The sequence below is a fragment of the Apteryx mantelli genome, chromosome 4 (assembly GCF_036417845.1).
Source record: "Apteryx mantelli isolate bAptMan1 chromosome 4, bAptMan1.hap1, whole genome shotgun sequence".
NCBI lineage: Eukaryota > Metazoa > Chordata > Aves > Apterygiformes > Apterygidae > Apteryx > Apteryx mantelli.
In genome coordinates, this window is record NC_089981.1 from 64,443,895 (window position 1) to 64,471,396 (window position 27,502).

Below are 27,502 nucleotides of genomic sequence, written 5' to 3' on the forward strand. Positions count from 1 at the left end.
CACTGAAACTTTGAGTCTTGCCAAAAAGTCTTCCCAAACAACTATCACAGGCTAATTTTGGTTCCCCAGCCTTGATCCTTTGTATCAAAGGAGCAGCTTGTTACTTTTGACATAAAGGAAGGTGGAACTGTTCTCACAGTTTCCTCGGTTTTTATTTCAAATTTTGGGGGTGTGGAATTTAAAATAAGAAACTAGCAAAGTGCTTAGACCCTGACTAGACAAGCTCTGAAGAGTTATGAGAAGAATAATGCTGGAATAATCAAGAGATGTGCTACATACAGGGTGATTCTCACCGTGATAAAAGAGGGAGCAGTTGATGGGACTGTCTTGCTTTTTGCATCTGAGGATGTTGAAGACAAGGTGGTCTTAACATGGAGATTGCAGTAGGGACTGTGGGAAAGAGCTAACTACGCATGGGCTTACAGCTACAAGTAAGGAGGAGAGAATTTCTAGTCATCTTGGCAGCTAAAGACAAATTTTTAAAAGAATAAATATATTTGTTATGTGATATGTGTTGCCTTGTAGTTCTGCATCTTAAGGGTTAATAATGACTATAATCTTTTCCAAATTATTTGTTTCAAGCTCCTTGCAGTCTCTCGTGAGGCAGAGGCTGTCCCTCTGCTGTCCTGTGCCCTGCCTGCCAAGTGGCCAGAGCCTATTTGTTAGCCTATGTCCAGCTGCTGTGCAAACTTGGAGACTGAAGAGACTGCACTGCATTGATGCCTTTGGAGGAAAAGAAGGGAGAGAGCAGCAGGCACTGAGGGCTACACAATAGGCCTTTAGTTTGGTCTGAGCAAACTCTGCGTTGACCTTAACACCTCCCTGGCTAGGCAGCACGGAAGTGTCAGAGGAGCAGCAGACCAACACCAGGGAGTCCAGCCCCATGTTAGCATAGCCACGTGTCTTCTCCTTCCTCCTCACATTGCTTGCTCCTTTCCCTTTCCCTCTTAGAGGGCAAGTTGGATTTTCAGCTCAGTCTGTGTGCACTCTACTGTGTTTTCTGCAGGCTTCATAATTACCACACAGTTTTTTTTCCTCTTTCCTCAGGTCTATCCTCCCTGTTTTAAATGTGTTGCTTCTAATATCTAGCAGTAGCAGACTGTCCTGTCCTCACTTTTGGTGTGGGAAAGAAGAGTCTTGATCCTGAGGCAGATCTTGTATAGGTCATTCTGATGCTGCTGCCTTTGATTCTTTTCAGTTGTGAAACAACTGGGAAAGATCTCAGTTCACTGTCCCCTTTTTATTCTGCTGCTTACAGTGACCAGTGCTGCATTAGGAAGACTTGTGTAGAAAAGTCCCTTTTTGGCCAGAGTAGCTATTTACATTAGGACAGACACATGAGATTAGAATTCCTGCCTTCTTGGATTTTGTTCCAGTTGTAGGCCTCTGTTATATTAAGGCCTACATTAATTAAATTTCTTTATTTGTACTGGGAGAGTAGTTCAGGGTGGGTACAGAGATTTTCTGTCACTGATCCCTTGCCAGCTTCTCCTCGGCAGCTCTGTCACACTTGAATTCTGGCCTGTGGTCCTAGAGAAGCAGCATTTCTGAGAGCCCTGAATTTGGGGCTTGATCTATTACCTTCTGTTCTGAGGAGATTTGAGGAGGGAGGGTGAAAAATGGAAGTGCTACCTGGGTGGCTGTATGTTCTTGCAGCTCATCCTGTCTCTAGTTTGTGCATGTTGTTCCTCTATTCATGCATATTTGTGCTTGTAACAGCCTTCCCCCTCCCCCCCGCCAACCTCTTACTTTTTTTTTTTTTTTTAACCTGTCTCCCAGGGTCACTGATGACAACTCGCTCACTGTGGAAGAGAAATTACTCCCTTACACTTTACAAATACGTGGCTTGCCCTGTAATTTTTTTTTTTTAAATATATATTTTGGTTACATTAAAGAAACTTGTGATGGCAGGTCCAATTACTCTCCATCCTGCTTGGAAATCGCCCTGAGCCTCAGCACCATGGGTTGGCACAGTCTTGAAGGATCCCTGCTTCCCACAGCTAGGCCTTGGCACTGCCTGTCTGGAGCCTCTGGGAGGGGAAAGGCGGAAAGCTTGTGACTTGCCCAGACAGTCTGAGGCCTGGCCCTGCAGCCTCGGCTCCCCAGACACTGTTGAGTCGGACTTGGCTGGCAGCCGCTGCGCTGTTACTTTTCCGAGGTAATAAGTGAGATTAATCACAGGACCCTTTCCAGAAGCGAAGGGGGTTTGGGCCGAGTGCAGGGAGAGTGTAGGAGCCAGTGCAGGGCTGTGAGCTGGAGGCGAGAGCTGGGGCCTCAGGGCAGGGCAGAGCAGGGCACAAGCTGACTTGTGCGAGTGTGGCCTCTCAGCTCCTTCTGGGAGGCTTCTCTTGAGCTGCAGCTTGGGGGCCTCCTTTTGACTGGCTCCAGCCGAATGAAGGGGGCACAACTTCTGCATTACTTCTATTTGTCTGCTGGGCTTGGACAGTTATGGTTTTTGCAAATAGCTCTGGAATTTGAGGGGGACAGGTTTCTCTTTCAGCACCTGGCTCTGACTGCACGACTTCCTTTCAGAGAAGATGTGCTGATCTTTCCCATTATTCCAGCAAGCAGCCTGTAGTGGTAGGTAGAGGGAAGTGACGGGGGTTTCATATATTCCCTGAAGCCAATATTGATAATGGGTTTGGGTTGTCTCATCTCAGCTGCTTCCACAAACTGACCTTCCCCTAATCTAAACATAGGATTTGCTATCCTAGACTGGACTGCTGATCAGTTTAATTCTCTTATCCTGTGCTTTGGAGTAACTACTGCCAATATCTTCAATGAAAGCGCAGAAAACTTTTTGATGGACAGCAATGACGTTCTGTCTGTAGAAGAAGCTTGCTTTTACTCTCCAACTGTTAACAGCTGACTTGTTCTCACCCTACTTTCTGTTCTTCATTTTGTAGCTGTGGATGCTGTCATTACTCTCATAAATGTTTTTACTTTCTGGAAAGGTTGTAGTCTCATTTGTGAGCTGCAACAGTGAGTTCCACAGGTAAATATGTATTATGCAAAAGTTCCCTTTTATTAATTGTTTGTTTTTCAAATTCACCAAAAGTCTCTGCTCCATTATTATATGAGATCAAATAGAAATACTCAATTTATTGCTTTCTACACTATTTATTCCGTGTGGATTTATCATCTCCCTTCTTATTTGCCTCTCCTAAACTAAACAGTCCCATTCTTTTCAAGTTCTGTATGGAAATCTTCCCAGTCTTATAAAAATTCTCTCTCTGTCTTTTTATAGAGATGACAAGAAATGAAAACAGTAGTCCAAGTAGGAGTAAGGCATTGATTTTATATAAATGACACTATAATATTTTAACATTATTTTATAACTCATAACTTTCGTATCCTAATACTTTGCTCATTTCTGACCATGCTAAACACCAAGGTTTTCATTGATAAGCAGTTATTTTTCTTTGGTTATTGCAGTTAACGTAAAACTCAGCAACATGTATGGACAGTTCATGCTGATATAATTCCTCTTTCTTTTCTTCCTCACCAGTGAACTCTCCTTTCTGGCTTTCAGCTGCCAGCACTGGATTTTGCTGGCTGTGACTGAAGTCACATGCTGTTTTCTGTTCTAATAAGAATCTAATTCAGTATAGAGCAACTTGCAATCTTCTAGTGTCTTGCGCTAGTTGACTCATAACCTCCCACCCCAGCCATCTCTGATCTTAGAACTCTTTGAAATATCCTGTGTAGGTTCTAGATATTTCATATTGCAAAGTGACCAGCAGATTTCCCTTTTCTCTACATTTGTTTAAACCTCCCAATCAACATTAAAATACTTGCTTTCCACAGTGGTATTTGGAGGGTTAATGCGTCCATAGCTCTCACTTCAGTAGCACTCCTGGGGGACATCAACTCTGCTACTCACTGCTTTCTAGGAATGAGGGGAGCCCAGTAGGCTAGTGCTCTGTGGGTTAATATCCAGAGCAGCCTTTCTCTCTAGAGGAGTTCTGAAAGGGTTACACGGGAGCCTTGGCTGTTTCTTTGAGCTATTTGGAAAGGACGGGCCTCAGACAGCTTGGCAGGAACCTGGGGCCCTGTTTTTTCCAGCCCAGCCCTTCCTTCTGCATGGAGCTGTCAGGGAATCCCACGAATGTCTGGTTTCTCCCTTTTCCTATTTATTTATTTATAAGCAATATTTTAATCCATCCCTGGCTCTTCCTCACACAGGGACCTCAAGTTTTGTCCATTGCTTAGTTTTGCAGGTATTGAAATAGGAGTGAAAGCCATACTACCATGCCATAGTTGTTGGAGTTAGTTCACTGTGGTGCAGCTGAGAAGGGCACTGGGAAGTTTCCCAGAAGAGTGTCCTTTCTGGCATTGAGCTTAGGGCAGGTCCATCTGGCCTAAGAACAGAGGGATTGAACAGGCCCATCTTTGAACTGTGCTATTCCTGTGGGTTACAGTGAGGCACTTGAAATCTCAGAGTTGCATGTTCTGTATCCTCCCTACCAGGCACACCACAGAAAGCTGCTTTGTAAAAATGGAAAGCTCCTCTATAAGCCAGGCTTATGAGGGACAAGACAGGTTAGCAACCTTTCCTTCATTTGCATCATGCTCTCCAGGGCTGTCCTGAACCTGAACTCATTGTGAATATTTTGGAGTTTTCCAGGTCTGCCCTATACCTTTTCTCTTCAAGAAAACTGATGGAGTTGACTAGATGGAAGGAATAGATGTCTTAGTGTTAGAAAGGAAGTTTGGTTACTGATGAAAACAAAGGTCGTGTACAGCTGCGTTGAAAATATTGGTGTTTTACAGCTGCAAAAGAGAAACTGAGTGAGGATTATCTTGCTATATAAGTAAGGCTGTCAGATGTTGGGAGCAGGGTGCAGCCTGAGATCTATGTGGAAAGGCTTTCTAGAAGGCAGCCCTCGTGTGGGGCAGTGCCTGGACAGTTCTCTGGAGTCAGCAGCTGGAGGGCCTGGAGTCAAGCTCAGATGAGTTAAGGATTTCAGTGACCAAGTAAGTGTGCCAGAGCAGGAGGTAGCAAAAGGGGTCTCGCGATCTGTTGGCCAAGGGGGTTCTCTCTTTCCTGTTAGGCTCTGTTTTTGGGCTACCTTCTCTTGTACAGTGAAGTTTCCACCCCCAGTGCTCGTTCACATTTTCCATCCAGCCCGAGGTCATGTGTTGGCTTGTGTTGCTCAGGATGAGCATGGCACTCTGGTGTTTTATCCTGTGATATAAACAGGAATTCTCTGCCAAGAGCATGCAGAAACCCTTTCCTATCCCTGAGAGTGTTAGCCTTTCCTATGAGGATCCTGCTTTGTCACCTAATTTCCCCACTTTTCAGACTGGGGAGTTTTGCAGCTGACCTGGGAGTTTGTGAATTGTGTGTTGTTGGCTCCATGACAGCCTGTTATTCTCCAGGGCTTCTCTGGGCTGCAGGTATCAATCAGCAGCTGTTTGTGAGCCATGCAGGGCTCCAGCATTTAACAAAAAACTCTTTTGAAAAAAAGGGAGGGAAAAAAAGCATTAAAAAGTCAGGAAGTATTTCAGCTTCCCTTTGCATGTGGTGACAGCTTTACTTGGAGACGCTGTTCACTAGCTCATAGGTTTTTGAAATGTACATATATTGTGTAATCTGAAGAAGATGGGGCAAACAGTACTCCACTCTAGAAAGTAGTCTTTTTTTTTTTAAGGGAATAGTATGAATTATAATGATGAGTAACATTGGTGATTAGTAATACTTTCTTAGTCTTTGTCCAACACTGGATACTATCAGTCAGTGAGTAGTCTGACCAAACGCTCTGGGTAAGAGGACTTGGATAATAGCGCAAAAGCATTTCAGTGGCTCAGGAAAGCTGGTTAGTGGATCGGCCAGTACCAGTGCCAATTACAAAGATTCTAAGTATACTGTGAAAGGTAGGCTCTGTAACGTCAGGATACAGTAAGGGTTATATGGAATACTGATGTATGCAAAGTCCTCTATCATGAGCAGATATTTCTAGGGATTCATACTCTAACAATAGTTGAAAGCTGGATATCCTTTAAAAAGAAGCTAGGTAGTGTTAAAAGGTACCACAGTTTCCAGACACTGTCTGGTTGCATTCACTGAACTTCTATTAACATTTCTCATCCAGTCACTGTCCTCAGCAAACCAGGCATGGAGAGGCCAAGGCAACCTGGCTGCTCCAGATCTGCTGAAAACTGGTCCTGAGACAGTAACCTTTAGTAAAAGGAATTTCAAAGTGAGAGGGCCTTATCAAAGACACAGTTTATGTTCCAGCTGCCAGCTGGAACCATGATGTTGCATGGCTTCTTTGCTTGAATTTCAGATTGTATCTGGCTCAGTAGGGGTCTTCCACTGCCTGTTCTGTCTTTCTGCTATCTGGCACAAGGAACCTGACTCGAGTTTTAGAGTAACTCAAGAGTTACTCTAAAAAGATTGTATCTGGCGGTGCTGCACATGCTATTTGGCAGCTGTCTGTCAAGGATGCTTCGCCTGGGCAAGAATCACCTTTTGGAACAAAAGGGACATGGCTTAAGTGGTCTTAACCTTTTGTATGCATAAAGAATTTTTTATTTGCTTGCTGCTGGAAAAAAACATTTGAGGATAATCTTTTCTATGAAGAGTGTAGCCAAGCTGAGCTGTGAATGTTTTCCATGTTGGAAATTAAATTTTGAAAATTCAGCTCAGAAAACTTGCAGTTTGGTAGACTGTCTGAAGAGAAAGAAACATCAAGTTTGGACCATTTGTTTCTTGTTGTTGGGAAAAGGGTGCCAAAGAGTAAAGAGGTGTCAACTCTGCACTCAGTGTTCTGAAAAAGTGCAGATGCTGAGACCTGAAACTGAATCAGTAAGAACTTGGGCTGTTGCTGCTGATGACTGAGTAGATCCACAAGGAGGTCACATCCACATCAATGAAGTTGTGGAGTTCCTAGAAGCTGTTTTGATTTTCAGATCCACACCTCTTTTCTACAACTGTACTACCGTTTTCAGGGATTTTTTTGTCTCTGAGGTTTTAGCCATGGAACAGCATGAATGGAATAATATTCTTTATATTATTCAGAAGGTCAGGTTAGGTAGCCATGTTGGTTTTTTATGGCATTGATGAATAAATATCTTTCCAGGGTTTTTGACTTCTAATACTTATAACTAATTCTCACTTTCAAGTGAGAACTTCATTGAAGATGACATACTGCTTAGAGTGTAGTGACTTCTATTTCCCATGGCTATTTTCCAAAAGATCTGAAACTGTGGTGTTAGAAGAAGTTGGAAGTAACTTATTTGTTAGAAAGAGTGTTCTGTTCAATATATTCCTGATCTCAATTCCACTAGCAGATACTTTGCGTACAAGATTAAGATGATTCCTTGACAGTCTTACGATGCTGAAGATTTTGGCTTCTCCATAAATACCTTTTGATAGATGATAATTTGATTGGCAGTTAAAGGCTTTCCAATGTAAACAAGGAATCAATAAAGCAAAGAGAACACAATTTCATTCATTGTGAAGAAATTATTAGAGAAAATGGTATACATGGAAGATCTAAACATGGCCTCTTTAAATTCTCAGAGACAACACTAGAAGTGTTCTCTCTTTGGAGACTTTGCTGCTTTTAAGATGAGGTACACTGATAAACAGATCTCTTTCTAATAAAGAACAATGTATAGTATCTTTCGAGGTATTCTATAAGAGGATGAGATTTTGGTTCCTTATGGTCTGTAGGCTTCTATTTTCAAAATTTCTTATGAAAACCAAGGAAGTTAGAGCTTATCCATTATGAACAATTTCAACGAAAGGCTGCCCATTAAGATTCTTTGGAACAGCTGGCTTTCATAAAATTTGTTTTTTAATATTGAGAACTTACTAATCTTTCTTCAAAATGGAAAACCTTCAAGAAGGAGCTGTAATTTAAAGTAGAATGAGTTGCATTAAAACTCCCTAGGAACAACAACTTTTTCTCTGCTGTCTATTAATATTCACAAATCTTTTAATTTTTGATTTTATTTTTCATAAATATATTTAATAAATTTAATCATTTTAATAACTTAATGGCTAGTAAAATAATTTTGAAAATCCAGTTTTAATAATTGGATTGTTTTGGTATATTTCAAGAAATTTCAATCCAATAGTCTAACAGTTTCTAGTCACTTAAATATTTTGTCCTTCTGTTCAGGATTCTGTTTTTGCATAACTGATTTTGATATTGTTTTGGAAAGAGTAGTCTGCTCACTTGTTTGTGAAATTCCATTTTCCTGCCACTGATGCTAACCTAAATGATTTAGATATGAAAAGTATCCTCTACTAGCTGTGTAAAGAAAACTAAAGTTATGCAAAGATTTCTAGATTGTTAAGAAGCATATGGGACAGAATATGATTCAAGTACTACAGAGGTTTCTTTACTGATATCTTCTGAACAGAACAAATTCTGTGTGTACATATAATGACCTTTAGGGAATTGCAGAACCTGAATATGTGAGAATAGGTTTCCTTACACCTGTGTTATTGAGGAGTATTTTTGTTGAAAGAAAGAGAACTGTATTGCTGTTTTTTTTGTTGTTGTTTGCATGTGTCTGAAATTATCTGAATTCCTGATATCATGTAACTTCATAGACTGTGAATTTTTCCACTTGTTGCTACAAAATCAAAAGTAATCGTTGTTTGCATCTTATTTAGCCAAATCTTAATCTGGTGTTAAGAAACCAGTTTTATGGTGCATATTGTTAGGTAGCAAAAGTAGGTACCACCTTCACTTATGAATTACTTTGTCTTTTTCTAATGTCTATTATTCACCTTTATGCAAGTGAGAGCTTATCTACTGTCTTATACTCTGAATAGTCTCTAGAGAGCCATAAGCATGGTATATAACAACAAGATTTGCCCGTTAGCGAATGTTACTGTGTTCAGCTCAAGCCATCTGGAGACCATGTTTGTACTCTTATTTGTCTTTTCACAGAAAATGAGTCTGCAGTAATGCACCAGTTATGGCCTTTGTGAGAAAAGTCTACTGTGTTTAGCACATTTGCTTAAACATCATGAAAGGCATCAGTATAAAGAAGTGGCATATAATGGAGAGGTCTTGTTCAGTCACTCGACACCATTGTTATTGTTGTCTTCTGGCGTGCCTTATCTATGCTAGGAGGGATCTCTTGAAAGGACATTATTCTACTAAACAGCTGGGATATTTTAGTCTGTCCTTATAAGGGCTTAGCATCTGCAGCTGCAACTTTGATGTGCTCATGCTTAGCATTACATGCAATCACTTGATGAAATTCGTGTGGTACTGATTCCATGATTCCCATCTGTGTTCCTGAGTCTGGGAGCTTCTGACTAATTAGACAATTTTCCCTGTATGCTGTAGGAAACAATTCCATTTTGGCTGTAGAAAAAGGGATTGGGTTGGATTGGAATATGGGATTGCATAATTTTTTTTTTCATCTTTAACCACAAATTCCTATGAAAGCTATTGCACTTCCTCTGAAGATACCTGCTCTTGGCATTTGATTTTTCACAGTCATTAGAAATATTCACCCATATACAGTCCAGAAAAACAAGCAAATGAAAGGCCTATCCAAAACCAGTCATTATGGAAGCAAGAAAAAGTTGCATCCCCAAGAGAACAGCACAATCTTTAGATTCCTATCATTCTCAAACTCTGAGGGGAAAAAAATGGATATAATAGTACGGACCTGGGTTGACCAGCTGAGCTGATACAACTGTGTCACAGATCCTTCTGCCCACACTAGAAGAGGAAATATCGCAGATATGTATGCCTGTTCAAAAGGACCCAAACGTAAACCTTTTTGCTAAGTGCCAGTGCTTACAGTCTCCACCTCCTGGCCTGCAGTTGTATATTGAGGCAGAAATCTCACATAAGAGACTTCAAGCTCTAGGTGATGCAAGTACACATTGTGCAACTTGAGCATCTTTTGCAGACAGGGTCTGACAGAGAGGGATTTTTCAACAAATCCTAGACAAGCCTGGGAACTGTCTTTTAGAGTGTGCCAGCTCTTTGTGCTATATGAAGTACTTATCTGAAGATCCTTTTACGCACCTTCCTCCAATGATAGACTTTGTCTGTCAACAGATTCAGCAGTTTCCTGAGGAATAGTATAATCAACCCAGTTTACTGAGGTAAGCCTGGGCCTTTTCTGTAGTTTCAAAGGTGTAATGACAAATCCTCTATTGACTGTGTCTAATTGTGATCCATCAGCTGGCCTGCTTGGTCAGCATGCACATTGCTCCCTGTTGAGGAAAGAGGGAGATAACTGAGTGACTGGGGATTCTCCCACAATTTTCTACTCCGCTTCCTACTTTGGAAGTGGCTGTAGACTTGCCAAACATGCTGAAGTGGTTAAGTGTACCAGCTCCTAAAGAAGCTGAAGGGGAGGAGTGATTTTTGCCTGATGGGTTTTCAAAGGGAGCCCAGACTTTGAAGTTTTGTTTTAGCAGCTGCCAGGTATGTTGCCTCAGCCCTATGCAGCACTTCTGCCCCCAGCCTTCTTGTGTTGCATTCTTCTTTATGGATGCCAAGATGGAGCGAAGGAAATAGGAGAAAAGTAATTAAACCAAGAGTGTGGGCAATGGCTCTATTATCTTGTACTTTTTGGGTTACAGTGCCTCATGCCACATGTCAATGAAGCACCTTGCACTTGCTTTGGCCTATTAGAGTAATGAGTTTACTTCACTCCAGTTTTCCTTGCCTTTCTAATTACTGCTTGCCCACCTCTCTTCTGCATTACAGCCCCTCCCAAAATAATTATAATAATTTTAATCTTCTGTGCTGTCACAGCCACATAAAGTAGGCAGAGATTTACAACCATGAAACCTCAGAACTCCTTGCTGGAACTAGAGGGGCCAGATCATTTTTCCCATAGGACATTGAGACATGAGACATAGAGAAATGCAAGGCTAGTCCAAGGCTTCACATAAAGTCTCTGTCAATGTGGGTACAGCAACCATTCACTGCTCTAGCTGCTGGAGGTAGTTAGCTGGGTACTTCTCCTTTACTGTCTTAACAATTCTCTGCCACAAAGGAGATGTGGTAACAGTTTTTTTCACTGAATGTTGAGCTCCATGGCTATTCTTATTGAAATATTGGCTTACTGAAAATGCTGTACGTTGAGCTCTGTTCTCTTCTGCAGATGAAAAGGTAGATAGATCCCAATAGGAGATCGGAATTTATGGAACATTAGGAGTGGAGCAGGGACTGTTTTCTGCATAGCTTAAAACAAAGGAGCAGCAAGAAAGCCAAAATTGTCATAAACTGGAATACTTTTCTGGCAAGGGAGCACACTTCTGTGGTATTAATACTTGGAGGAAAAAGTGCCAGAAAATAGGGAGATTCTTGCTGTGCAGTATTTGAAGAACATGCTTTTTTCAGGTGAGGCTTTATAAAAATAAAAGTCTTTCCATTCTTTCCTTCAGTCCATTATAGTCCAATCCTGGTATGTCATCACCAGTTCCTGGTACCACTGACAATAGAGGGGGACAGGTGCGTGGGAAGTTTCAGGAAGGAGGTGGGGTAATCCTTTATTCCAGTGTTGCCTATAGATTTTTCTAAAATATTTTCTCTTTCAGTATTGAAAATATGCAACTCAAAATTGGATCTACTATTCAGTTCTGAAGTCATTTTTTTGGGCTGAATCTTAGCTAGTACTGAACTACAATAAATTTGTTTAAAAAAAATGCTGTGTGTTCATAGGGCAGAATTTTTTTCTGAAAGGCAGTTTTCTGCAAGTAGAGTGTCTCTGAAGGATTCTTAGAAGGAACACTATGGACGTGGAAAAGTTCTGACAGATTTAGCTTGAAAAGAGAATTGCTTAGAGTTTGTGCTGCCTTGGTTGAAATAACTACTTCCAGCAAAATATCTTCCATTAACTCTAAGGAAGGGAGGTGGCCAGTGAGTGAGGGAGAAATAGCGCTTACCTTTTACAGTACAAACAGTGTTGTGTGAGCATCATGAAACTTGCAGGGATTCCAGAAAAGCTTCCAGCTGTAAAATAACTAGCACCACAGCCCTGGGATTACTTTGGTGCCAGTGAGCCATGCTCCTCTTAGGATGACTGAAAGTTTACGTATATGTCATGGTTTGTGTACTGTCTATCTGTGGTCTCTGTATCAGTGGTATTTGTTGCTGCTGCGTGCATGGTAGGATGGTCTCTTATCTAAGCAGCATATAGACAGTTATTGGGTATGTTTGTGCAACAGGTGATAACCATGCAGTTATTCTCTCTTTGATTGTGGAACTGAGAGCACCACTGCCACCATTATATTTTCTTTAATCACTTTATTATAGACTTTAGAAAGTGTGTGCTGATGCAGACCTTGCCAGTTCCCCTTCCTACTCTTTTTCTAACCCATTGTTAAAGGTTCAGGAGCCACAGCAGGTGAGTGGATCTTTGTACAGGAGGTGGAGATAAAAATTTGCTCCCTTAGTTCCAGCATAACAAAACTGCAAAGGAAACCTGAGGAGAAAAAAAATTTTATTAACAGGTGGGAGATCACTCACAAATAAATCCACTCTGTATGTTGCCAGGCTTTGTTATCCTATCAAAATCTGTTTGTGGGGCCAAGAGAGAGGAAGCTACATAAAAAATCAAGGTTAGAACATGGGGAAAATGAGAGCGCTAGAGATGCCTCTCTGGCCAGCAGGCAAGCTCCATCAGGCTTAGGGGGCTGTGTAAGTCAATATTCTTTTTAATGGGAAATTCCCTTAGCTTCATTACATTGGAGCTAGGTTGATAAATTTCAGTTATTTAAGGGAAAAGGACTCTTGAGAACCTTTACTCTGCCCTTGTATCATTGTTTGAGGAATTATCCAAAACCAAGAAAGTGTTAACCGCAAGCACACAGCAAGGAGAATGACCTTGAATTCTTGTTTTATATTTTTCTCTTATTTCACTCTGCTTCAGCAGCTGGATGTTGCACAGCTTTAGCTGTGTTACTGAATGGTACCAGAGTTGCGTTTTGCTGGTGACATACTACTATTCCACCTCTTTCACCACAGTGCTTCTCTAATATCACTGTTGCCCAACTTACACTAGCTTTCAGATGAGACTTTCCACAAGCCTTGATTAGATGAATTTGCACATCCTTGCTCTTGAAACACAGAATAGCTTCTGGGCCTTCCCTTTAGGTTTACAGATTATAAATGTAGATGTGTTGCTTCTTTTGTGAAGTTCTGTTATCTGGCTATGATTCTTGGCCTCAGACTTTATAGGCATGATGTCAGGGAACTGTATACTTCAGCATGCTTTGTCCCCTTAAACAGACCATCTAACCTGTCAAATTTATCAAGTCTTCTCCAAAAGACACTCGGCAGAGTGTCTTTTAGACATGGAGGGTCTCCATGTACTGCGTAACAAGATGAGAGATGTACAAGGTATCAAGCAAAGTTGATTGCTTTCATGAACTTCACTGCAGTTTAGAGACTTGTCATGTTCTTTAGAGGTTTTTCTGAGTACTTGGTATTTAATATTTAGACAACAAAACAACCCAAATTAGGAACATGTAGCATCTCTAGTCCACTGTCATATGACACAACCAAAAAGTCATTTGGACCTCAGGTGGAATCCTGGGAAACACAACCATGGAGGAACCCTTAAAGCCCCTTAAAACCCTGTAGTGTAATACTATCTTGTCCTGAGTCTTTTGGGAGGCTTCATGGTGGCAAGGGCATTTAGCTCTGCAGGGTATTTCTGCTTTTAGGAGAAGCAGAGGGCTTTGAGTACTCTCCCTGCTCTCATGAATCCTAACCCTACCAAAGTCAACAGCCTGATTTTTGTTTCTTTGTTTATTTTTTTCAAGTGCTCTATATTTCACCAGTTTAGCCCAATGGTAACTTTTCACCTGCCTCTTGAGATTTGAAAAAGGGCCCTGAGCTGCTCCCTTCATTCTCCATTCTTTTATTCAGTGGGATTTTGCAGTTGCTGCTTTAGCACATATAGCAAGGAGGACAGCATTCTGGGAAAGCCTACACAGGAGGAAACTTAATGGAAAATATTAAGGAGAAAAAAATGTGTTTGATGGACTTTTAATATAAAAAGGGAAAAAAGAAAAGAAAAGGGGGAGGGGGGATTTATTCACTGTAATAGGAACCAAATGTTGGCTGGGACAGCAGCTGCACTCTCACTCTCTCCCTGTAAACTGTGTGAGCGGCTTTTCAAAGGAGGCATTACAGGGTGCAGGACTAACTTACTGGTCCTGACTTAACCCCTACCTCTCTGAAGAAAGGTAGGGAGAATGAATTTCGAGGAAGGTGGCAGATCACTGACTTTTATTACAGGCTCAATGAAAAGTATATTCTAAACAGATAGTGATGTCTATTTATTATGCTTTCATCTTCGTGTGATACTGCCGCTATCCACCCCTAAAATACAAAATCTGCTCGGATAAAGCACTAATAAATGTATGGCGGGGAATGGATAGAGCCCACCAGTCTTTTTCAGTTTGATTTTTCAATAGACTTGCCTACAACGATAGGGGCAAGATTAGAAGAAACTCAATACAAGTCACATTTTGTGTTAATCCACCTGATCCATGCCAAGATTTTACAGTGGAACCTATATAGTGAAGAAGACCTTTCCCATCTCTGTAAGGGTGCAACATTGTGCCTAAGCTCCTGGTACTTCAAATTCTGTGTAGTGTGTATATTCACCTGAGAGACTCTGCCTGGCCTAGGAAAAGTGATCAAATTTAAGGTGGGGCTTAGATAGCACGTTATCTAAGCCTGACATGACTTACCCTAATCAAGGCAAAACTAGGCAGTACAGTGAGGTGGCTTCATTCAGAGTCCATCTGTTCTGTCTGAGCTTCACATCTATTTAATGCGTTAAAATTGGCAAGGTGGTGGTGGGAGAGGGAGCAGTTCAGGCAACTGCATGTCAGATTTAAGTAGGTAATCTTCCCCAAAGCTTCGCTATGAGGGGAGAAATGATAGCAGGCTTCTTTTTCATCTGTATTAATCTTATCATATGTATGTCTTGCCATTAAAAGTTTTTGCAGGCTCTGCCTGTGTTTGTAGGTGTGAAAGTATGTGCAGGAAACCAGAGCCCTGAACCACGTCCCATTCAGTATAGCTCACCTCTGTGTTTGCACTATTTGAGGGTAGAAAGGCTGTGTGATTTTGTTAATGTGGATCACATGGAGGAGATAAGTTCAGCTGCCTTCACTGCTTCTCCAGTGACCTGACGAGCAGCAATAGGATGGAGGCATTGAATTTTCCAGCCGGCTGTCTGTTAGTTTTCTTGATTTAGTCGCTGTATAAGTGAATTTCAAAGCTGCCCTGTGTAAGAAGAAGCAAAAACAATGTAGTTTACCTGCCAAGTATTTCCCAGATCAGAGAGGCTGACAGTATTTTGTACGTGGCATGGAGCCAAGGATGCTACTAGGGGCCCAATAAAAATTGGCTCCACTGAAGAGTAAATATTTCATTTCATTTACGAAGGCTGCCAGGTTTAGTACTCCTGAAAGAAAGAGGTTGATAATGCCAGCTAAGTCCGGGAATAGTTTAGGCAGATTATGGAGCACTGCAGGGGAAACCTAATCTCAACCTGCTGGTCCTCTGCTAGGCTGTCTTGATACACCTAATTTCTAACCTGCTGTACTCATGGCTCTGCCTAGATATGGAGACCCTGAAATGCACTTAATTCCTGATTTGCAGCAGTGAATAGGCACTACATTGCCATTGTTGTAAGAAAATCACTTTTTGCTCCAAAAGCCAGGTATTTGATGACAGGTAAAGAAGCAAGAATAACTTACAGAAGCCAGGGAGAAAGAAATAAATTGGACAGCAGCATATACTAGAAAACAAAAAAAGAAAGAAGCCAATGAACTTGGATAGCACTTGTAGAATGAAGTAAATGAGCAAGGAGGCAATGGGCTTTCCCTATGTAGCTATTGTACATCCACATCTGGAATAATGTGTTCAGTTTTGGGCACCCTACTAGCCCCCCATATTCATAAATTGGAGAAAATTCAGAGAAAAGCAATATGTAATCAAAGGTCCAAAGGGACTGAGTTAAGGGAAAAGATGAAGGGAGTTAAGTGTGCCAAGGTTGGCTAGGCTCTAAGGGGAGAGAGGTCTAGTGGTGGAGGTTTAGACCCAAAATAAAGGGAAGGTCAGGCAGTTAAAATGGAAGAAAAGATAGGTTTAGTTGTGAATCTCAGGGAAAATTCTGGGCACTGAACATGTACCTGCCTATAGAGTAGTGCAGCTGGGAATGCATGGACTGCTCCAGCCACTAGAACATGTGCTAATCCTGCACCACAAGGAGATGAGTTGGATGCTTTTGCTCACATCTTTGTTTTTGAATAAAATATTTGTAACAACATCAAGTCTCTCGGTTGAAAAGGGGAATTGTGAGAATAGCAGAGAGGGACTCCTGACATTTGCTAGTAATTAAACACATTAAAATGTCCTGGGATGCTTGAATTGTGCCTCTGGTAGCTATTACAGTTAACCTGTGAATGGATCTTGGTCTGGTAGTTGTAGTTAAATCTGCAGATCCACTCATGTTCTTTCCCTAAACCAATGTGCCGCTCGGTCCCAAGGTTTTCACATGGGCCTTGTACACCTCCTGCTGTCTAATGGTGCAAAGATACTGACTGTTCTCTTACCTGTTATGTAGGTAAAAGTAGCTTTAGCTACTGGGAAAGTGGGGAGCTGAGGAACTGAGACTCAAACTGTTACAAGTGGTCTGCAGCTGTGCCTCGTCACTAAGAGGGGAAAGTTCGACTGATGGTCTGCTACAGAAACTCTCCTACATCTCTGCAACACCTTCACCATGGGAGATTGTATTTGTCGCTTTGAACTGGATTTGAACCCAGAATGCAGTTCCACACATTTGCTGTGCCAACACAGCCTCGACAGACTGCTCATTAACTTTGAAAGCTTTTCCTTGGCTTCTCTTGCAGAGCTTGAAAGCAGATTGCAAGCCAGGTGATGGCATCCTGGTTTTATATAGGCCAGCTGCTTCCTGCCTCTTTACTGTCTTTATGTACCTGCACTGTTGAGAATTCTGGACAGCTCCCTGGGCTTCGGAAGATCTCCAAAGTCCCAGGCACAGCTCATTTAGGAATATTAAAAGTGCTTTGTTCTTCCCTGGTTTTTGGAAAGCTACCTTTCTTTACCTTTGTAGCGTAGCTGCTGCTGAGTGCTTTAGGGACTTGCATGTTGTGGCTGTACGATTTACAGACCATGCTAAAATACAGGCTCTTGCTGACTAAACTGAACCAAAGTCACTCTTTCTTAGACATTCCTGATAACAGGAGAGGCCAGGAGGAAACCATTCTCAAAGACTTGTTGCTCTATTTTTCAATTAATTTATTGCTTTTGAAGCTGAGGGGAGAGAAAGAGGGAGAAAAGACAAAGAAAGGCCTTGAGGCAAGTGGCACTGTGAGAGGCCCAACAGTCCTGCACCCCAGCCAGGCCCCCAGCGTCCTGGGTTGCGTCCCACTATGTTTATCATTTCTCCATAGCCAGCCCGAATCTAGGGCCTATTGTTAGGGATGGAAGAAGCATGTAGTCTGCCGGATAAAATGTTCTGTGTTTTTCTGAGTGCCTGAACACAAGTCAGCAGGATGCTGGGAGTTGCCACACTAGACAGAATCATTAGTTGCAATGCCAACTACTTTCTAGAATCTGGTGCCCAGGAAGGCTTTATTCTGAAAGCTTCCTGGACTTGTCATATCACCTGAATGCCCTGTGGGCCTGAGATTGTCTTGCATTCCATGGCAAGGTGGGATCACTGATTTCTAAATGCTTTGGGCTCCCCTGTTGCCAGCAATGGCCCTTGTTCCGCTTTAACTCCTGCCTTTACAGGAAAGGTTCTAAAATGTTTTCATTGTCAGCTTGTTTCCACACCTGAAAGGATAATTTTTTTCAGTTTGCTAGACCTCCAGCCATAGTGTCTTCCACTGTGATCCTGTCAGTTTTCACAAATTAAGCAGGGTTAAACGTAGAAGAATATTTTTCAAGAATGCCTAAGCTTCATTTTCTTAAGTAATTTGAACATAGTTTGCATTACCTTTTCAGTGGGGTGTAGGCACTTTTCAAATGTTTCATAAGTTCACACTTAGTAAGTGATATATCTGGAACACCAGCATACTTCATGAATTGCTATTGTTGCCTGGCACACAGGAGTCAGTATTGTGCCATTGGAAGAAGGCTTCAGTCAAAGTATAAATGAAAGCCCTATACATAGCATTTGTGGTATTTAAAAATTGTTAATTGTTTTTTGAGAACATTGGATGTTTTAGACCCAATTTAAATCCAAATTCTGGATTGAGAAATTATATCCTGAATTATATTCTGAATCACTTCTATTCCTGCATTATACTCCTCCCTGATTATTTCCCTGTAGTTTCAGTTGGGTAAAGATTTTTCTTTGCCCTGTCCTCTTCTGTTGTCTTTTGTTGTCCTCTAAGACTCATCCCAGAGATGGCTGTGTTGTAGAAGACCCTGCTTTGTCAGATGCTTTGAATGAGTTGCTTTGGAATGGTGGGTGCTAGAAGAAGTGCAGGCTTACCAGTGTCATTCTTTCAGCAGGGACTTGCTGTGCATCAGATGGTTCTTAGTAACTACAAGTTTCTCAGAGGATGGCATTCAGCCATTCTCTACAGTTTCAGTCTTGGGAATTCCCTTCAAATCCATTTGAAGTGGGCACAGAAGACCAGCTCTCTCATTTCTCATAAGAGCTCATCACCCCATCTTTCACATACAGAGGCTGGATTGCATACAACCTTTTATTCTGTAGTCAATGAACAGACCTCTAATATTAGTTCCTAGCACACGTGTAGATAGTTGACTGCATAAGGGTTGCTTACATCAGAAGAGAGCTAATGAATTGGATATGAGGTCCTCTTAGAGAGCCAAAGCATGAAAGGGAATTCAGAAGCAGAGAACATGAAGACTGGTGTGTGGTGTTGTAGCACTTTTAGGCTGGGCTGGGATCATAATAGCATGGAGATCTGCTGGAATTGCTCTTGGAGGCAAACCTGTACCTTCTGTGACGCAAAAAAAAACTTGCAGCAGAGAGCTCTTAGGCTGTCAGTGAAGAGGAAGGGGGAATTCTGGCCCAGGCTTTATGAAAATTACAGTTCAAAGAAAGGAGCACAGCGGGTTTCCTGCCAGAAATACTGAGTAGCCCTAAGAACTGCTGGAAGGATGGAATCTTGCTTACAAAGGATGGGCCTTAATGCCAAGGCTGAGATTTCCTGCACATACTGAAGGCCTGAATCCTGGCCAGGTCTCTAAACTAAGCAACCCATAAATAATCCTGAACACCCCTGAGCTGTGAGAAGATTGCTCACAACTAGCCTGGCTGACAGAATGAAACCCTCTCTCTTCTGGTGGTACTGGCAGGAATTTGTTTCGTGTGTGTGTGTGTGTATGTGTGTGTGCATGCATGTGCATCCATGCCTGTATCTATGATCTGTCCATGTGAGCAAATGAGCATACAGGCAATCAGTAGTGTTCAAGCAATGATACTTCATTGAAAAGAAGCAGGTCTGTGAGTAGTTATTCTGATGGAGACTCATTTCCCTTGGGAGCATGGGGCATTTCTGGTGATTTTTGACTTTATCTAAAAAGGTGACAAAGCTTTTCCCCCAGTTTATATAGTCTTTCTACCATGTGAGCTCTGTAGCATCTATTAAGCATCTGTTATCCCCTTACAGCCTTTTTCCAGCCTTCATTACTGTGCTGAGTTTACTGTAGAATTCCTTAAGCAGAAAAGCTAGCTTCAGGAAGACTCCAAATGTGCTGTCGTGCTTTGATAAATCAGCTAACAGGCAGAGGCTGAGAATAGAAGCTGCACCATGAAATATTGGTTAAATCAGAAAAAGTAGGTTAAATCAGGTTAGAAATCAAAGGCAAGCATTTGAGAGCCCGTTGAAATGGACAAATGCTGGATCAAGGCAGCAATCCCAATGCATTTGTAAAAAACTTGAACCATCAGTCTCCAATTTTTGTATTTCTGTAATAGTAAATCCTGTGCTGGATATGTCAAAGTAAAAGAAATGAGGATCAAGGAAATGATCCTGAAGTTTTGCCATTCAGTTAGTGGCCCTCACCCTACTACAGACTGTAGTCACTGTGTCATCTCCATGGCACACAGCCAGTTTGGCTATAAGCAGGACAAACTTCAGTGGAGTTTTCATTTGCATCAGTTTCATCTCCTCCATTTCATCTTGACTTTCATGTTTTAGAATGGATCACTCGGTCTTGAGCTTCCCAAGCATTCTTTTGTATCAAAGGATAGAATTTATGCATTGCAGGTTTGGAGTTGGAACAAGTGTTAGTTTCTAGAATTAATCTTGTAACTTGACTGAATGCCTTAAAGACTGCTTGACTGAATTCTCTAGCTTCTGCCTCAGGCCTGAGACAGGTTTAGTTTCGGGTCCCTGATGCATAAGCAATACTGGTTATATTAGGTCAGACCACGGGTCTATCTGGTTCAATGTCCTGCTCAGCCAGTAGCCAATAGAAGATGCTGAGGGAAGAGTACTAGCTGATGTTATGGGATGATGATACTTCCCTAGTACTCTCTAGATCTCAGCAATCTGCAGCTCAGTGATGTTCTGGCCGAGAGGTGATATCTTTGTATGTGAATAGTGTTAGTGGCTTTTGCTTCCATGAGTTTGTCTAATCATTTTTGAACCCTTGTAAATTTTTGGCATCCTTAGCTTCCTGTGGTAATAAGGCATCCACAGTTTAATTATGTGTTAGGAGAAAAAGTACCTCCTTTTGTTTGCTTTAACCAGATGAAATCATCAGGTAGGCAGGTTTTGCCTACCTCTTGTATCTTGAGCAACAGTGACTAGTTGTTCCCTATTCTCCATTTCCCTGAAGTTCTTGATTTTATAGATATTTTTCATACTTCCTTTCAGTTGTCTCTTTTCCAAGCTGAAGAGTCCTTATTTATTTAGTCATTCCTCAGTATATAAGCTGTTCCATACCTTTGATCATCTGTGCAGAGTTTCTTTGTACTTTTTCCAGTCTTACTGTACGCTTTTTGAGATGAGAGGGGGCACATGGAGTAGAACTATGCTCAGTATGCAAGAGATGGATGTGATTTGGGTTTATATGGTAGCATAACAGTGTTCTCAGTTTTGTTCCATATTCCTTTCCTAATAATTCCTAACACTTGATTGTATTTTACTGATGTTTTCCTAGAAAAATCTATTACAGCTATAGCTATAAGCTGTCTTTCCTGAAGGGAAATAACTAGTTCAAAGCCCATTGCTTTGTAAAACCAGGATCGTGTTTCTCTGCGTACATGACTTTGTAGTTGTTAAATAGAATGTCATCTGCCAGTTTAATGTCTAATCATTCAGTACTGTGAGGGTTTTTTCGCATTTTTTTCATAGTGACTTTCATTTTTACTATTCTCTGTAGCTGAGTATCAGCAACAAACTTGAATGAAATTCATTCTCTTTTTGCAGATCACTTATAAATAGTTTAAACAGCAGAGACCATAGCACGGATGTCTGTGAGACCCCATTGGCGATCTCCTTCCATTTTGAAAACTGTCCATTTATTCTATTTCCTGTCTTTTAACTAGTTATTAACTCCATGAGAAAGTATTCCCTTTATCCTATGTTGGCTTAGTTTCTTAAAGGACATTTTTGAGTGACCTTATCAAATCTTTCTCAACTGAGAAATTGCTGGTGTGAAAACGTTATTCCATGGAAAATGGGCAAGCAAAATGTTGTTTAGTTCAAAATGGAGGTATTGAAGATAATGGTCCATTAGTGGTATTGATGAGAAATTAATCAGGCTGTTTACCGAGCACTAAGGTGACACTAACAGAGCTCCTGAATGCTCCTCTTCAGCTTCGTATCTGCTGCAGTTGATGTTTGTTTCAAGTGCTGGTCTGCAGTGACCCCCAGCTATCTCCCAAAGGGTGCATCGCAGTCCAGCACAGTCCTTTATGCTTTTCAGCTGTCAGCACGACCTGACTTTACTGGGAGGATTACAGAGACTGCAGCTGCTTCATACATTGGCAAAGAAGTCTAGAGGGCTTTAACATCTGGAGGGATGATGGAATCAGTACCTATGCAATGGAAGGAACATTTATTACCCTTGGGATGGGGGGGGGTAGGGTACAGATGACAGCAACCTGATGATAAGCCATGTGGTGAACTGGTGGGATCGGAGAGGAGACAGCTGGGGATCGTTTTGAAGATTCCTTTGTGCCTTGTTGTGTCCTTCTTTTAAGTTATGCTTTTTGTGGCATTCTGTGCCTGGTAGGGGACAGTGCTGGGAGGCCAACAACACACACACACATCCTTGTGGTACCCTTGCAGAGCTGAGCAATTGCAGATAAAACCACAACAGTAGAGAGCCTTGACCCCACTACTGTGGGGAAGGTTAAAAGAATATGCATATCATGAATGTAACCACTGTAGAGGTTCCCCTGTGCTCGTTTTGTTTGAGGAAGGAGCGCGAAAGAGAAAGGGGGAAATACCTGAGATTCTTTAACAGAATCAAGAGGAAAAAGAGCATCTAAGGGAGTTTTAGAAAGGAGGAGAAAAATTATAGGCATTTTAAGAGGGGAAACTGAGGAACCCTGAAAAACAGAGGAGATGTTTAAAACGTATATATATTTAAACTTTGCAATAGCATTTACAGCCATTGAATGATGTTAGAGAACAGTCACGTTATAAAGCAGTAGGAAGAGATAGTCCCTGCTCCCAAAGGTGGGCAGAAAGGGAACGGCAGGTTCAGAAGAGGGAAGCAGCTCTCCCAAGGTTAACCACAGAGCCAGATTCAGACCTATATAACTTGGGTTTCCAGGCCTGAGTACTGTCTGCAACATTACACGATTTTCCAAGCACTGGTGAAAGGAGAAGAATTGAAACTGAAAATCTTGGTGAGGTAGCAAAACGGAGTAGAGAGCAAGAGTCATTTATCCAGCTTTGCACTGGGGTACAGTACAAGCACAGGACTGAGGAAGCATGGGTGGCATCACTTGCACAGAGAAGTCTACAAATGACTACCTACAGCTGATGCCCCATCGGCAATAAAGTGGTAGTGGTGCTCCAAGCAGGAGGAGTCCCCAAGGAAGCTAGGTGGAGGTGTTAGTAGTTGAACTCCTTTTCTGATGGGCTGTTTTATTCCTCTGTTGCTGAGAACCTGAGGAGGAGAGGGACCCTTTGGTGTTTAGAGTCCTTGTCCTCAATTTTCTTTGAAAAGGATGCATTCGGCCATCACTGGGGGAGAATACGTAGGGCTGTCAGAGTTGTTCCAGTCTTGTTTCAAACATCCTTTAGAACATTTTAAGGGGTTGGTCTGATAGTGAAGATTACAGGGGAGGCAGTAACACACTGAGGGGAACCCATGACACATTCAAAGAATCCAGGATGTAAGTTGAGATAGGATCATGAAATGAGGAGACTAGGGTAAACCCCTTGCAAAAAACATGACCTACACTCTGCATCATGGCATAAAACGGAAGCACAAAGTGTCTTTTACATGCCAGGCAGTTATAACATGCACAGGATATACAAGGGAAGTCTGCATGAGCAACCCAAAGGAAATGTTTGGAAAGAGTGGCTGAGAGAATCATGACAGAGCTCAGAAGGGACTTGGGAAGCTCAGGCACTGAGGCTTGAAGTTTTTATTAGCCAGAGTGTCAGGATTCAGTGGGCCATATGGCATCCTGTCTTGTGAACACAGGGTGTGTGGGTTGCTGGGCCATTGTAGCCTCTTCAGGCCACCTCGTGGCCCTGTCAGTCTGCCACCTGCTCTCTGCAAAGCCCCTAACCCCTGGGTAGACGTGTGCTTTAGCTGCCTTCTGGCCCAGGCTTACAAACTTCAAAGCAAGCCAGTGAGCTCCTGTTAGCACTTATCATGTTGCAGGCCACAGCTGAACTACCACCATATAAGCCTGTGTTGTAAGAACTCCTGCATCTTTGCAGGAGGCTTTTGCTAGTCTGAGACAGACTTACATTACTCAGATGATGAAAGAAATGAACCCACGTTCACTCCCCTCAGGTCTTTTGAACTGTAACTGTATAGAGTCAATATTTGCCCTAATTGCAACCTTACCCTACCAGTCCTTTGTCCCCTCTGTGGGTATTACACTACACGTCTGTCTTTTATTCTACCCTCACTGCAGCATATGTATGCTTGGTATAAGCCTTATGTTAGTGTATTAACAAAATTTTTATGAATCCAAACAAATACCTGTCTCCCCAACGATGGGAATCTTTAGCTCTTCTTCTGTTGCAACTCTGCCTCTCTTCAGAGTTAATCAGCCATGGACATGCTCCAGTCTTGAGTTTTCCCTCTCTTTTCTCTTCCTTTATTCTCCCTCAAGTATGATGTTACGACTGGTAATACGGTCCCAGTCTGGATTTCAAGAAAATCTTTGGCAAGGCCACAGGTGGCACATAGCACCTGCGGCAGGTATTGTGTTTGCCAGAGGCCACTTAATACAAATTCCTACCTGGCTAGGTAGTAAGGAATCTTTAGGAAGCAATAGTGCCCTATAAGCAAGAGTCCGTATATGCAGAATGATGAAGATGTGATGGCTCTTCTTTTCTCAGGGCTCCGGAGAGTGATCATTTTTCCTGGGAAGGGGAGTTGGAGAACAGTGTTTACAACAAGATGACAGGGAGTCAGCTGGCACATCCCAACTATCAGCTCCATTTTGCTGTGCAGCAACTCCAGCAGCAGAAACTTCAGTCTCGACAGCTGTTGGAGCAAAGTCAAGTTCGGCACCAGGTAACTAAGAAAAATGCTTTCTGGGAGGTAACAGTGCTGAGTCTTAGATGTACAGGACCAATTCAGAGCCAACATATGTGGCACAGCTTTTGTGGAGGAAGTAGCTCTTCCAGTGGGTTATGACAACAGAACTAATATTACATGAAGTGATTTTGATAATGTTTTGATTCTCTGGTTCCCATTGGCCTCTTTCACTGTGTCAGCATCCTCCTCTGTTTGCCTACTGGCATGCTGCTGCTTGCTTTACTGTACCAATTTGAGGCTGATACTGGTGCACCCCTTTATAGTGCCTCAGACATCCTTATGACTGTCTATAGGCTTCCCTGTTCTGTGTCACTTAATCCTATCATTGAATGGCATGCTCCTGCTTTTACTTGAGTTTGTCTCAGGTAATGCCTCAAGTTGGGTCAACATTGCATTTCAGTGTTTCCAAACATGGGGTCTTGAAATTGTGTTGACAGCTCTCTGTGTCCTCTGTGACAAAGAGACACCATCAGGGCTTCATCTTGACCAATTGTCCTCCTGAATGTCTTCAAGGGCAGTCATCAAAACAGCAGTACTTAAATCAGAAATGATTTAGGAGAATCTTAATCTTTCTTTTGAAGGAATGTTAGTTTCTTTTAAGAGCCTTAAGTGTCCAGGCAATGTGGCCATTGACCCTGATCCCAGGTGCAAGCTTTCCCTGCAACCTCGAAAATCTTCTCAAGGCCTCCTACGCATTTTGCTATTGTTACATTTAAGATCTTTCACTGCTTTGCATTGAGCTGTCTGACAGATGTATGACTCCTTGTTATAATTGCAAGGAGAAAAGATGATCTGAATGTCCCAGAGCCAGAGGAAACATGAAAAGGGGTTTGTATTCTTGATGTCCTGGGTGATTCCTAGATGCCAAGGGTGAACCACTGTGTCTGGAACAGCATTTGCACCCTGCCTGGGGAATCTTCCAAAGTCAGAACGAGCTCATTGATGCAGTCATTACCCTTCTTTCTTATTATGGAGAGGGAAGTGTGTTTTTTCTTCTGAGTGATGGCCCAAAGGCTTCCCTGCTAAAGGGAAGTCTTCAGGTGAATAAATCTGCTCGAAAGAGACTGATCTGCATTAGGAGGCACTTATTTGCTGGGCAGTTTGGCAGGGCTGGACTCCAACAAAACTAAGAGCAGAACTAACATGTATAGGTCTGAACACCCACTCTCCCTCCTATGAAGCAGAAGAGTCGCTAGTCAGGGTCCATGAGAATGACTTGTAGTCAATTTGCCCCCATCCTTTTTTAAAAGAGTCTTGAGGGAGAGGCACTTCCACCTTTGTTCCTCACACTCCTTCTCTCAAAGCCCTCACTCAGCCATGTGATTTTCTTTCCCAAATTCCCCCACCTTCAGTCTGTTTGCTGTCCCTCTGAGCAGGAGGTCTTCCTTTCATCTCCATCCTAGGGGCTCTGGGTGGGCAGTCAAGGATGCTTATGAGCTCAGGAGAGGGCTGTGAGCTAGACTGTGCCTGTGAGGAGTCTGGAGCTGGCCATGGAGCCTGGCTGAGCCCTCTTCTAATTGCTGACATTGAGCTGATGTTATTCTTGGCCTGGGGCAGAGCCATTACTCAGGAGTTTCTGTTAAAGTGATTCTTTGTTAAAACTCCACTCACCCCCACAACATCCCCCCTTCCCTCTCTCCCTCCCCTTCTCTCTCTGAGCCAAGCAGGTCAGAGTTACAGTATTGAGGCCTTTGCCATGCTGCAGGGCTCAGGCTGCTCTGAAGTTGCCATTAATGAAGAAAGATTTGCTGAACATGGATGCTGTCAAACTTTCTGTAGTGAAAACTACATTTTAATAAAATGATTGTCTCTTGAACATTTCTTCTCCCAGTAGACTTTGGAGCCAACCAGATCTCCCCTTCCAGTCACAATTGCACTGATCCTCTGTTGCCTCTCCCTGTCATTGCATTATGCTCATCTTCACCCATCTATCCCCAGTTCCCTCTCTAGTTTGTTGTCACTGATTGCTTCCTTCTGCTAGTGAGCCTTTCAGACTTCAGCCCCTTGACTTGCCTTCACAGGAACTGCCTTCTCCTTGCTGCTGTTTGCATACGGTCTGTCCTGTATCCCCCTCCAACTGTTTTGGCTTCTATACCACCTTTTCCTGCTGGCCATCATCGGTCCTCTTTTCCCTCTCCTTCTTCCCCCACTATCAATTTAGCTTCTCCTGGCCTGCTGGGCATTACCACATTTCCTGGGCAGTGTCACCTAAGCCACCTATCTCCCATTGCCCAGCCTCTCCCTTCTGTTCCTTCCCTTGTATTGAGATCTGCTCCGTCCTTTGTTGTCTTTTCTGTTACATTCAAGTCCCTCATCCCAATCTCACCTTCTGTTTTCCTAGCTCATCTCCATTTCTGTTATAGAGCATCCTTGTGCCAGTGGCATTGACCACTCATTTTGTAAAATCTTGTTAGGAAAGTATTGTGTTTCTAGTTTCCTTCATCAGATTAACAGCTGGAAATAAAGGAGGAGATAGGAGAAGGTGAGTCTCTCATTCTGTGCTCTGCAGAGCTTGAGAACCTCAAATTCAGTGCTTCTCCATGCATCTCCTTAGTTGTCTTCCTTTTCTCATACTTTCCCTTCCCTTTCTAATCTTCTATAGATTTCTAACTGTGAAGATCTTTTCTGATACAGCATCATGTTTTTTCCTGCTCTCTTTTCACCAGCAGCTTGACATGGATGCTGGAAATGGGGAAAGCATACTAGCATTCTGGAAGTAAGATGCATGGAACTGGGAGCCAGAGTTTAGCCTCAGTTGGGTCTTTTATAGGAAGCCCTCATCACAGTGA

At 42.3% G+C, this 27,502-nt stretch overlaps 1 protein-coding gene across 1 annotated transcript in view; it reads left to right on the top strand.

Annotated features, from left to right (window-relative positions):
- TTLL5 (tubulin tyrosine ligase like 5) overlaps window positions 1-27,502 on the top strand; it is a 135,815-nt gene that overhangs the window by 83,766 nt on the left and 24,547 nt on the right. Inside the window, exon 31 of the mRNA XM_067296837.1 lies at window positions 24,512-24,689. Coding sequence (XP_067152938.1) covers window positions 24,512-24,689 — 178 coding nt within the window. The remainder of the gene's footprint in view (window positions 1-24,511; window positions 24,690-27,502) is intronic.